Raw genomic sequence first — 13,549 nt, forward strand, 5'->3', positions numbered from 1 at the left:
GCAGCGGATTATATTGCAGAACCACTTTCAATTCTATTTAATTTTTCAATTAAAACCAAAGAAATTCCATCGGTTTGGAAATCAGCTTTTGTCTTGCCTTTGTTGAAAGGAGGTGATCCATCAGTGTTGACTAATTATAGGCCAATATCAAATTTGTGTGTTTTATCCAAAATCATGGAATCTCTAGTTTGTGACCAGTTGAAGGAGTTTTTGTACTCTAATGATATTGTTTCTAAATTTCAGTCAGGCTTCAGGAAAAAACACAGTACTAACACTGCCACTATGAAAGTGATAAATGATATTATTATGGCACTTGATAAGAAATTGTACTGTGCGTCACTCTTTATTGACCTCTCAAAAGCTTTTGACACTGTTGATCATGCTGTCCTAAAAACAGACTGCTCAGCCTTGGATTGTCAGAACATGCAATAGCGTGGTTCTCAAATTATCTGAATAATAGAACCCAGTGCATTAAACTTGAAGGTCTTTGTTCTGAATTTGTTGCTGTCCACAAGGGGTGCCACAGGGCTCAGTTTTGGGTCCCCTTCTGTTTCTTTTTATATATCAATGACTTGGGTCAAAATGTCTCAGACACAAATTTGCATTTTATGCTGACGATACAGTTATTTACTGTTATGGTTCATCTCTTACTCAGGCCATTGAAACCTTACAGAAAGCCTTTGTTGCTTTCCAGCATTCACTTATCCAGCTAAAATTAGTTCTCAATGCTGATAAGACTAAGCTAATGTTGTTTTCTAAGGCAAAGAAGGTCCCAGAGCCTATTCCAGTGGTGTCCACCCTTGAAGGAAATGTCATAGAGATAGTTCATGAATATAAATACCTTGGTGTCTGGATAGATGACTCCTTTACCTTTAAACCACATATAGAGAGACTTGTAAAGAAACTGAGGCTGAAACTTCGTTTCTTTTTCCGTAATAAACAGTGTTTTTCTTTTGCAGTAAAAAACGTCTTGTCACTGCAACCTTTTTATCTGTGTTAGATTATGGTGACATTCTGTATATGAACGCTTCTTCTTCATGCCTTCTAATGTTGGACACGGTGTATCATGCTTCCTTGAGGTTTATCACCAATTGTAGATATTTGACCCATCATTGTGACTTGTACTTAAGAGTAAATTGGCCTTCTTTGGCCATTAGAAGACAGGGCATTGGTACACTTTTATTTACAAAGCTATGCTTGGATTGCTGCCTCCTTATATTTGTACTTTGGTCACAAGGAAAATAGTGGTTCTTACTCCTTATGTTCAAATGATCAGCTGCTGCTGTCTGTTCCCCTTGTCCGCACAGAGTTGGGTAAGAAAGCCTTTGTCCACTCTGCGCCTTTTTTCGTGGAACCTGTTACAGAAAGACTGAAACTGACTGAACTGTTGTCTTTAAATGTTTTTAAAACTAAACTCAAAGCCCTACAGACTGCCTCAATAATGTGTAATTGTTTTGTGTAATTTTTAATCTTGTTTGTTTGTATGTATTTGTTTGAAATTTGCTGCCTCTTGGCCAGGACTCCCTTGAAAAGAGGTTTTAATCTCAATGGGACATTCCTGGTTAAATAAAGGTTAAATAAAAAATAAAAAACATTTGACCTTTAAAAGTACCAAAAATGTTTCTAAATGGACCTTAAGTTAATTTGATTCTGAGGTCTATTCAGTGCTGATCCCTTAAATAACATTTCAATAATATATACTGTAATACACATGATTGTCCTCTGTCTATCATCATATTTAGTGTTTATCCTTGGCGTTAGTTAGCCTATTTATCTTTTTGGTTATGTCCACTCAACCTGGTCAGCAAACATAGGTGGCTGTGTCGGCTGGGGGATATTAGCCAGTGTATTCCCACTGCTGGTCCCAAGCCTGCATAAATGGGGATGGCAGTATCATGATGGGCATGAAATATGCAGCTATATCCGCTGTGACGACCTCTCTAAAGAACGGGCATGAAAAAAGAAGATAATTCCCAGTTTTATGATGGCTACTTTTTCATACTTCTTGTTTTAGTTTCATATGCTGCTTTTGCTTACATGTATCCTTCAAATCTTCTAAGTGATAACAAAGAATCAATCACAACTAATACTGTAGTAATAATCTTCCTTTTATCTGGTAAGACTAGCTGGACTGGTGCAAGTCTACATTATTACAAAGTGTCGATGTGCATGTGTAGATTTTTAAAATGTTTCAAATGTCAGAATGAGGAGGGGTTACACAGCTCCACAGAAGGAATAGAAAGGGTCTCATGTATTGCTCAGTCCTCCACCCTGGGGCAATGAACCTTTTACTGTGTGTGCTGCAGTGACCAATCACCAGACTCAGTTTGTTTCAGGTTGTGTAGCCTCAGCTGCCTTCATTAAACACACTGCCACATAAAATAAAAAAGTTTATCGAACCAGCTGACAAAGTAAAACAAAACAAAACAAAACCTCATGTATCAAATATGAAAAATATGGAAAACTGTGTAAAGTACTGATCAGAAACTTTGAATTCAGCAAGTTTATTGTAAGCCACACCGTGTGGCATGAATCAAATAAACTTGGATACAACAGCAAGTTTGATGTATTATTACCTTTATTTTTTGACACTCGGTCTTTAGATGGACAACTTCAAACCTCTTCTCAGTCAACTTGTGCTCGTGGGTTTGAAGGCAAAACCAAAGATATGACAGATTCTTTCACACTGGTCATTTTACATCAGGGGCAGCTTGTAATCACAAAGTCTATAACTTAAACGTCATGTTGTGATCCCTCACTGACTTTGCCACCACCGAACACATCATTTGTGTTAAAATTGTGTGAAATAAAGTGCCAACCAACTCTGACATTTGCGAGTATTTGGAAACTTTTGGATGTCAAATTGAAGTAAAAATGGAGTTTTAGCAAAGTTTTCCTTCAAAACATGTCTGTGACTGAAGGAGGTTAATGGAATATATTTGCCCACTTATACACAAGTCACTTTTAAAAACTCACTGCATGAAATCCAAAAGGCTCATTCACCCTTTACTTTGTACTGAATGGGAAATTTTTAAAAAAGACCATAAAGCAGAGAAAGACGACTTCCCTCCAGATGTGTACTGCTGTGCTTTTGCTGCCTGGTCACTTAAAAACTGGTCCTCTGATGTGTTTTTATGAAAGCGCTCAGAGAAAGGATGGATCACTTAGCGGGTAGATGGAGTTTTCTTCATGCACCAATGAGTTCAAATCTGTGTTTGAGCCATTTTACCCAAAGACATTTGTTCTCTCACTCTTTCATCTCTCCTTCTTTTTTGCCCTCTTTTGCTCTCTCTGTCTGTTATTTCTTGTCTTTTACGACTTTTCGTCTTACCATCGCCCCCTCCACCACCCCTACACCCCCTGGCTGTTCCTCTTTTTAGCACTCTAAAGGAAGGATGGTGTCTGAATTTAGCATTTTCGTCTTGCAGATTATTTACAGAGAGGTTATGACAAGAATAAGCTTTGGTTCCTACATCTGGAAGCCAGGCCAAATTCATAAAGGAGGGAAGTGTAAGCATTTCAGAAGCAAGGACCCATACACGGGAGACCAGGCGATGAGTTCAGCAGAGGTGGCAACAGTACAAACATTCATCACTAAAGTAAAAGTACAGTGTTAAACAATACTGATACTGATTCATCAAAAAGCAGCTCTTCCACCAGCTATTTGGACTGCTGAACCTTTACCTTCTATGTTAATACAATAATAATTCCTTGATAAATTCCTAGTTGCTTATTAAAATATTAAGGGACAGGAAACTTCCTTCACATTAATTTCTAATTATACTGAATATTTTCAGCTTGAACGTGTGTTATGTTGAACACCAGGAGAGAAAAATAAAGCAAAAAAAAAAAGAAGAAGAAGAAGAAGAAAGAGCTCTGGTTTCTGTTGTTCACGTTGATTTTACCTCCTCTTCTAGCTAGCTAGATTGTGCCACAGCCACAACTTATTCTGCACCTCCAATGCTGTTCCGGATGATTCTGACCAACTTTAATCCCTGCATATAGTACAATTATTAATGCATAAATTATATGATTTTTCATTTGAATATGTTTCTTTGATCTCTGTGTCTTTTACGACAGTCGTTTGATAAGGACCAAAGTAATGAGAGTAAAACACTGTGTGAAGTAGTCAGACACGAACGTCAAGGAAGGTGGTAGGGAAGCAGACTAGGCAGGCATTTCAGATTTTCAAGGTGAGCAATTTATTTACAGTGAACTTAATATAATGTAACTTAACAAAACTTCCCCCCAAATCAATTCGCATGGCATGGCATGGCATGGCATGGCATGGCATGGCATGGCATGGCATGGCATGGCATGGCATGGCAAACTCAATGGCATGGCATAATGGCATGGCATGGCTGGCATGGCATGGCACACAGCTGGCACCTGGTAACACAGCTCACCTCTCTCTCTCTTGCATCTGGTAGAGACTGGCTTTAAATAGGGCCATCAATTTCCCTCCAATTGCCCAGCCAGTACCATTCACTCAACTGAGGGATCTAAAACTCTACACAAATGATTTAAAACACAAAACCTCTACACACTTCTAATATGCACATTTACACAACTAAATGGCACTATTAACAAAAGGAAAAACACTCAACAAATTCCTTTAAGCCTTAACACAAAAAAAGGAAGCATCTTTATGAAAAAAGAAACCCCTTCACTTAGTTTCACCCGCTGATGTCATGCGTGACATCGTCAGGATTTTAAAATGAGGAAATGTCAGGGGCGTTTCCCCACACCTGACCCTCATGAAAACTGAAAAGACAAACAAAGTAAGTATGAACAAATGACTTAATCTGTAACATAATAAAATAAAGAAACATAACTTAGTATTTGACTTAATTTGCAGAATGTTTGATTTGCTGGCAACAGAACGCTTACACAAACAAACCCGAGATAGTGAGTGAAGTAATGTTACTTGACAAATAGCAAATCATAGCAAATATATAGAAACAGAATAATGTGTACAATGTGCAAAATAAAGTAAACACATATGGGACAAATGGAGAGCTTTACAACTGCTCCTCCACTTTGTCACATACTGTATAAAATACTTAAGTAGAGTACAGATAACTGAAAACCTTCCCATCTGTGGAGTTTTAAATCTCTCTAATATAGAAGTTAATAACATGTAAAAAAGTGAGTCTTTTAACAGGAAACAGGCAATTGCACAAAGAGAAAGTAATATGACATGAAGGCAAGAAGGATAAATAAATATTGTATGATATACTGCAATAACATAACAATAAAACACATAAGGAAAAGACGGGGAAGTAAAACAGGAAACAAATGTGACGATAAAACAAATAAAGACAGAAAATAAATGTAGAATAGACTCAAAGATGACTGCATAGCAAGAAATAAAGAATGCAAGGGAAGGATTAAATGGAATATGGAAAAAATAAAATCAATATGAAAGTGAGCATGGAACAAGGAAATGCAAAATGAAAAACAGGAAATAACATGAAAAGAAAAAACAAATTAAAAGGTGTGAGCTTCAAATTTTCATGTTCTTTCTGTCTTGTTTCACTGTGGATGACGGTCATTACAGAAGTGCACTCAATTGGGGAGAAGAGGAGGATTATCTCTGAAGAAGCTCATATCCACCCCCTCCTCGTCACACAAACAAGTTAATAAGAAAAACAGATTTAATATGTTATTGTATTAAAAGGTGTGTGTGTGTGTGTGTTTGATGCTCGTGCAGCATGGATGTTTAGGAGGGGTGATGGGGAGGAGAGGTGCGTTTAGTAAGCACACCGTCTCCATTCATCTGTTGCTAAAAAGCCGATATGACTGCTCAGTTTGCCATCAGCACTTTCACACCCATTAAGGCTCACGCTTAAGAGCTTGGAGAGATATTCTGGTCAACAGTCTGTTTTGTTTCTTGGGGGGTGAGTAGGAGTTTTTTGTATTTAGTCAAAGTCTTTCCTCCCAATTTTGTCTAAATCACCATCTTTGTCACAGATTCTCTTTATAGCTTTTATGGTCAATTTTCTTTCGGTCTGGAAAGTGTCAGGCTTGGTGTGCCCAGGATTAATGCATCTGCTTTTTGCAGATGATGTCCCATTGACCCTGACCACTGACTTCTCACCCTGGGGAGTTCCAGAAGTGTGAAGTGGGCCTCAGCCTGCTTCAAGTGAACAAGTGAAGAGTTTAAGCATCCCGGGTCTTGTTGACTAGTGGGGTGTGAGCAGAGTGGGAGACTGACTTGACTCACTCTTTGAGAAAAAGGGAGGAGCTTCATCATTTTGGAGGCGCTCAGAGTAGACGTGTTGCTGATGTAGCTTGAAGGTCTGACTGGGCACCTCATGGCATGTCCATTTGGGAGAAGGATTCCCCGGGGAAGACCCAGGACATGCTGGAAGCATTGCATCTCTTGGCTGGTCTGGTGACACCCCAGTATCCCTCCGGTGTTGTGGTCTGTATGTCTGCCAGTGTTTCTTAACACATCCGGCTGAAACACCAAGATGTTTATGCAATGGTGGCGACTCAGTTTGTCTACCTATCTGTAGTCGACCTAATGGGTCTACACCTGAAAAGTGCTTAAGGTCAAGGGTTGAGGTCATACTCCTTCCAGAGTATTGGTCAGATTATAGAGAAGAGTTTGTCCTGGATAAGACTGTTTCCAAGCCTCCTTGACCTCTCAATCGATTCTCTTTCTCATCAGTTTGTGCAGTACAGCCAACCAATGACAGTAAAGCTTATAACTTTATATTGTTATGTGACACATTACAATAATCTTTGTATAGTGATGGATCATGAGCCAGAGGAGCTACTGCGCCACTGAGGCAACAACTTCACACTGCTTGTGCATCCACTCACAAATGCAAAATGTACTTTTAGCAAGTGAGAGGTGCTGCTGCCTTTTTTGTATGTTTGTTTCTAAAGAGGAATTTTAAATGTATACTTCAAGGTGAAAATTTTCTAAACCTAACTACCCACCGTTCACAGGCCCAGGATGCAAAGGAGATTGGGACAGCATAGCGTGCTGGGAGCGAGCTGGGTTTGGAGAGACCGTGACCATCCCCTGCCCTCGAGTCCTCAGGACTGTGTTTGGCAGAGAAGGTGAGTACGGTCAATTAATAAATAAATGTAAAGGATCTCTTTTACTGATGTTTTTGTGTTTCTGCAGATAAATAAGTTGAGGAAAAATGACATTTAAAAGTTGAAATTTTGGTAGCTATTTGCCTAAGCTGCTGATCACATGACTATAGTCTTATATTAACATAACACTGGAATGTATGAACTCACTTAGGCCATTGTTATAATTTCTGTGAGTGTAAACTTCAGTTTTACTGAGGTCAGTTTTGTCATTAGAGGTCAGAGTAACAATTTGTTGCAATCCTGTCCTAATCTCCCCTCACACTGAAGGCAGGACTAAAAGCTGGACAGCCATGAAAACACGGACATCAGAGTTAAAAAAAAAAAAAACCCCTGATGTGTTTATACATTACTTGAGCATTCTTCTGCTCCATTACTTTTGTTTTGCAGCTGCTTTACAAAAACATTCACACACAAAACATACAATGAAATTTGGAGCATGAAAAGAAGCAGACCTTTTTGTTCTTTTTGTAGAGAATTTCTTCCTCCATTTGCTCACTTTCTATGAGGCTGCTCCTGATATAATGATATAATGATACCAGGCTTTAAATATCTGCAGATAACTTTTAACATTATCTAGAGCTGCACTTAAGTCACTCACCAGATGGGTTCAGCGTTAATACTCAAGGCTCTCTGTCCCTGTTTGACATTGTTCATCTCCCAGTTGTGTGAATGTGTGCAGTCAGTGGATTCCCTCCTGAATCCATCAGATTTTCCAGCCAGTGACCAGATGGCAGTTTGGGTTTCCGCTCTGAGTGTGCTCTGATTTACATTGATGACTAAACATTATGCAAGCACCCAGCGGCTTGTTCGGAGCCAAAGCTCACCCTGACGCTTCCCCTGTCTGGGACAGATCCAGACACCCTACAGTTATTACGTTTTACTGAAATGGTAAAGACATTCAACAACATTCATCCTGGAGTTATTGAATACTTTATTTTCTGTCATCTAAATGAAACTACTGAGAAAGCCAGAAATTAAACTTTGAAAGAGAAACTCTTTATTTAGTTTTAGTCTACATACTCGTCTTCATACTGCTAATTAAAGCATCGCAAGAGGTTTAGTTTAACTAAGTAAACAGAACTTAAAAAAAAGTTCAAGGGAAATAAAAATAAAAACTAATCAGAAAATATAAAACAATAACAACTCAGAAAATAAATGACTTTGCAACATTAAATCTGCACAAAAAATGACAACTTGTCACTTGTACCCCAGACAAACTACACAACTGAGTGGTGTGTCAGTGTCCATAAAACTGATGAACCAGCACTGCACAATTTGAACATTTTAAGAGAAAAATTTCCCGACCCAACAAAGAATTGTCCCCTAACTCTTCCCAGAGTTTTGTTCCAGTTTGTCATTTTTTTACCCCACTTTTATACTAAATGTCTCCAATCTTAGAAGCCTGTTTTCTTTACTTTACTTTACTTTTTTTTTTTTTTTTAGCAGCAACAAACAACTTTTACAACTGAAAAGTTTAGATGACTGATCAGTAAACTGAATTAAAGAAAATATATTTTATGCTTTTCACGGCCTCCTAAATGTGAATATTGTGTAGTTTCTCAGATATCAAAAATATCCATAATAAAAAAAAGTTCATCAGACAATTTAAGTATTTCAATCAAAAGCTGTGAGCTGGTCTGAGACTCACCATCGGTTTAGAAATAATGGTAATGTCACACTATGGAAAACAATAGTTGGAGACGACCAAAATAACTACAATGAACTTCTTCAAAGTGACTTTGGTGTCTGTCAGTCTGCTATCATTTGTGATTAAATAGGGTCAAACTGACAATTACATGCAGTCTGTTTGTGATAATGTTGTATTTAACTGTGGTAAATTGGCTAAGGTTATAAATCACTTGCTGTCTACACATACAGAAATTCACATTTCAACTACTTTATTTTCAGTTTCATATTGATTTATACAAACCACAACATAAGTTGCTTCAAGACACTTTATATTGTAAGATAAAGACTCTTCAATAATAAAAAGAAAACTGAGAAAACCCCAACAATCATATGACCCCCTATGAGCAAACACTTTGGCGACAGTGGGAAAGAAAAACTCACTTTTAACAGAAAGGAACCTCCAACAGAACCAGACTCGGGGAGGGGCGGGGCCATCTGCTGCAACCGGTTGGGGTGAGAGAAGGAAGACGGGATAAAAGACATGCTGTGGAAGAGAGCCAGAGAGTCCTCACCAACTCAGTCACCAAACAACAAGATGGATGAGCTACGACTGTGGATTACCTCGCGCTGTTTGGATATTGCTCCTTGTTTTGCAACTGCTCCTTTATATGGCATATATAACCTGTATATAACTTGTACAAATCTGTGTGAATACTTATGTTATTACATACATTCCCTGTGTAGGTACCTTAGCGTCTACTTTTTGGTTTCTCTTTATTCTCTCTATTCTAAAAGAATTTTAATGTAAAAATCTACATGCTGCTAATGGAGAGATGCCAAACTGTCTTTCATTGTTCTTGTAAAAGTGACAATAAAGATCTATTCTATTTAGAGTCCACTCAGAACTTAATTTGAAACCGAAACAGAATTTTGCAGGATGGTAAATTAGCAGCAAAATGAACTAGGTGCTCAACAACTTTGCTTTTATCAGGAATTAAAACCAGAATACAGTCAGTTGATAGCTTTGCTGACTTGACTGCCTCAGACTGATTGCAACGTGTTGCCAATTTAGTTTAGAAATTACACGTCAATCGCAAACCCGTTCACCAGTTTCACTACAGTGATTGTAGTCGGTCTGAGCTGGACTGCAGTTGTTTGAAGACATGTTGCCTCCCACCAGACAACTTGTGCAACTGACTTTTGATTCAAAATGGTTGCCAAACAATTTTGCGCAATCAGCAGGCAACCACCGTGTGACAGAGCCATGAAGGATTTTATGGATTTAACCAAACAAGTAAATGCAAGTAGAGTCTCTTCAGTCAAACTATTATTTAAGAGCAGTTCATATTTAGGTTGGTTTTCATGCAGAAATAAACTGTTTGAGTCTTCTGATTTTTTTTCACATGCTTCCTATAATCCTGTAAAGGTGAGAGTTTAGATGGAAAAATCTCAACGTTTTCCTGATTTTTTAAGAATTTAATAATTAAAAAGTCAAGTAAATCTTTAATAAAAATTGGCAGTTGAATCCATATTGAAAGCAGTCTTTTCCCCTGCATTTATAGCTTTATTTTTATTTTTCAGGCACACTGTGCTCATTATACTTAAACAAGCTGAGCGCCGTCACAGTGTGATGTTAATACTTTTACTTCAGTCAAAGATCTGAAAACTCCCCCCCACCATTTTTCTCAACTGCATGCTGTATTTGCCAAAGCTTTAATCCACATCACTGGCTGACTTCTGCACATCAGTGACCACTTGTATTCAAGACTGCTGTTATATTTAGAGCGAACACAACAGTGCACGCAGCTCAGATGTTGCAAGTAATCGTGCTGTACATGCAAATCACTGTTGCTTATTGAATCGGTGTCTTAGATTCAACTGTGTCTCCCCCCTCTGTGATACAGTGGACCGGGTTTGTTGAGTGTGTAGTGAGGCAGAAGTATGCTGATGTTACTTCCAGTCTGTGCACAAATGATGCTTCGTGCTTTTTACAGTGGATTCTGGGAATTTACAAAAGGAGGATGAACTTGCCGTGCACTGCAGAGATTTTGGCACTGGCACCCCCCTGCAAGTTTGCCTCAGGGGTTCACTGTCTGCTGTGCATGCCAGTCATTTCAGACACAAGGATGGTGTTTTTACACTGTGTGAACATAAGCAATAACCTAAATTTTGTGACAATTTGTAATGCAAACTTTCCATTTTTAACATTTTGGGAATGTGCATGCCTGACGGCTCACTCTAGATTTTCATGTGACTTTCTGTCCAGTAGCATCTGTCAGTGTAACATCTACTGTAGGCTATAATATCCTCTCATTCTACATGACAAATCATTTTGACTGGCTCTCATATATCATGCTTTACAAAGATATTTTTAGCATCCAACTTCACAGCGGCCACTCATTTTTAGCCTGTTGGCTACTCTGAAGAACTGTTGCTATCGTTCAGAGTACTAAAATTCATTGAAACACTGATATTTTCATGCTACAAAATGCTTCTATCAACCTGAAATGAGTGACTTACAATAAGTTTGCTCAGTTAAGAGTTGAGTGAATATGGCTTGGAGTGCTGGGATGAGCAAACCTAACAAAAGGAGAAAATTCTAAGGGTGCCCCGCTGCCAGCAAATCACCAGAAAAAGTCAGACTATTAGTCACTGATGACATCAGAGATGCTGGTGTGATTTAAATGTGCTTTTAGTTGTTCTTATTTTTGGCTCAGACTCAGTATAGATGACCAACTATCAAGGTCCTCCACGGGAATAAACCTTAAAATTGAATTAAATCAGGGATGAGAAACCGAGCTTCACTTAGGGCTACAAATGGGAAATGAAAATCGCATTAAGCTTTTAAAATGTGAGCTTCATACAACCATTTCACCTACAACCTGATACATACAAAGCCCTCAACCAGTCTACAAAAATGATTTGTCTTCATGACATTTAGTGAAGTAAAATAAATCATACAAGAACACTACCAAACAGCCATTTTGAAACCTGTTTCACGTGCCTAAATTTAATTGAATGTAACCAAACAATCCCGATGTGCTGTAAAACAAAGTAATACATTTTCATATGAGGCTTGTACATACTTCTTGTCTTCTATGACTTTATGTCTTTGCAGGGATTTGGATTCAGAGTTCATAAAGACATTGCAAATTGTGTTCTTTGAAGATGAGTGTGTTGCAGTTAGCCATAAAACACTCAGATGTTTGGACAGTGGGAGGAGAATGGAGTGTGAGGGAGGAATCTCCTTTTTGCCAGTTGGTTCTGATTTTATGTGCAAAGTCTAATGAAAACTTACAGAAAGGAAAGATTGTTAAACAAATGAAAATGACAGCCACATTAGATGAGGGGTTCTTAGGGAACAGCATCGACCGGTGAACAGTGGAGAACAAACAAAGACTCTGACCCTTCTGATTGGGGTTGGACAATGAATCAAAGAACAGAGGCAAAAAACCCCGGAAAACATTAACAAAACCTGACACAGTCACACCTACACTTTATGTTCTGTTTGCTAAAAAAGGACAAAGCAGGAAAAAGTGGTCTGTATTAATTTTTGACCGTGCTTATTGAGAAATAGAGACTGAGTTGTGTGTGCATTTCTTCTCCTGCAGGTAACATTAGCAGAAACTGTACAACAGCTGGATGGTCTGATGTTTTCCCAAACATAACCAGTGTGTGTGGGGCAGACACGAGCCAGGATAAGGTACAGTAAACATCTGAACTGCTGCTTTTTGTTCTTTTGTGTGTCGTAAATGTCACCTGGATGTTAACGAATTCTGACTGTGGAACAGGAAAAGAAGCTGCGACCCAACATGGACCATTAGTGGCCCCTAATTGACGAAGCCCGCGGGGTTGGCTGTTAATTAACACCAGTTAGTGGTGAAAGACTGCTTCTTTAAAAGGTCAATATGCCCAACAGTAGAGTGATACGTGTTTAAATGTGAGCAATTTGGTGTCTGCGCGCTCTGCTGTCTAGTTTTTTGTGTCGTTTAATGGACAAAAAACACCATCAGCCTTCCTCTAGAAGCAATTTGGTGTTAAAGGGTCGTCATTTTATGTTTCCCAGAATATCTGTATAATAGCAGCCATTTATCTAGGTAGGAAATTTTCTGAATGGCTGTCAGGTCATACAGTTTAACTGCACTGCCACTGTAAGATTGCTTTGGTCGAATTATATGCATTTCAGACAGTCGGGTATCTTGGAAAAGGAACGGGCCAGTGGTTTGCAAATATTTCTACACACATTGTGTTCATATCTGTACAAAATAGCCACAAGGTGATACGACATGTTGCTGATTCTTCTTTTTCTTCTGTGTTTGGTATCCCAGCTATCTGTAGCATGGCACATGCAATCTTTTTTTAAGATGGTCTCCACTCCATGTGCATATACAGTTCGCAGTTTGCTTTATATACTGTACCACCATGTATGTTTGCACGTTTCAATAAATCACTGCACCTTTTTCCAGTTTTCCTTGAAAATGTGAAGAGCTCAAGACTTTTGCACAGCACGCCTTCATCGCTGTATCAGAACTTGGTCTTGTTGGCTCTGGTTTATATCTAGCTCTCTTTTCAAGTAGAGGAAAGCGGTAGAGTTGGATGACTCGAGACCACTTTTACGTGGATGTGCATATATAACTGTAATAATATTGTAAGGTTGTCAAAAAGTCCCAAAACATACCTAAACTAGTCTCAAGACACATGAACAATGAATTTTAGTTGGTCTGAGCACAGAATCTGAAACTTTGTTATCATTATTGTTGTAATTGTAGTTCTGGCAGACTTTTAGTTAAATTATGATTGTAAGAAA

At 38.5% G+C, this 13,549-nt stretch overlaps 1 protein-coding gene across 1 annotated transcript in view; it reads left to right on the forward strand.

The window, feature by feature from the left end:
- vipr2 (vasoactive intestinal peptide receptor 2) overlaps window positions 1-13,549 on the forward strand; it is a 74,024-nt gene that overhangs the window by 32,152 nt on the left and 28,323 nt on the right. The window contains exons 3-4 of the mRNA XM_031754411.2: window positions 6,961-7,074; window positions 12,354-12,445. Coding sequence (XP_031610271.2) covers window positions 6,961-7,074; window positions 12,354-12,445 — 206 coding nt within the window. The remainder of the gene's footprint in view (window positions 1-6,960; window positions 7,075-12,353; window positions 12,446-13,549) is intronic.

The sequence above is a fragment of the Oreochromis aureus genome, linkage group 18 (assembly GCF_013358895.1).
Source record: "Oreochromis aureus strain Israel breed Guangdong linkage group 18, ZZ_aureus, whole genome shotgun sequence".
NCBI classification, from domain to species: Eukaryota; Metazoa; Chordata; class Actinopteri; order Cichliformes; family Cichlidae; genus Oreochromis; species Oreochromis aureus.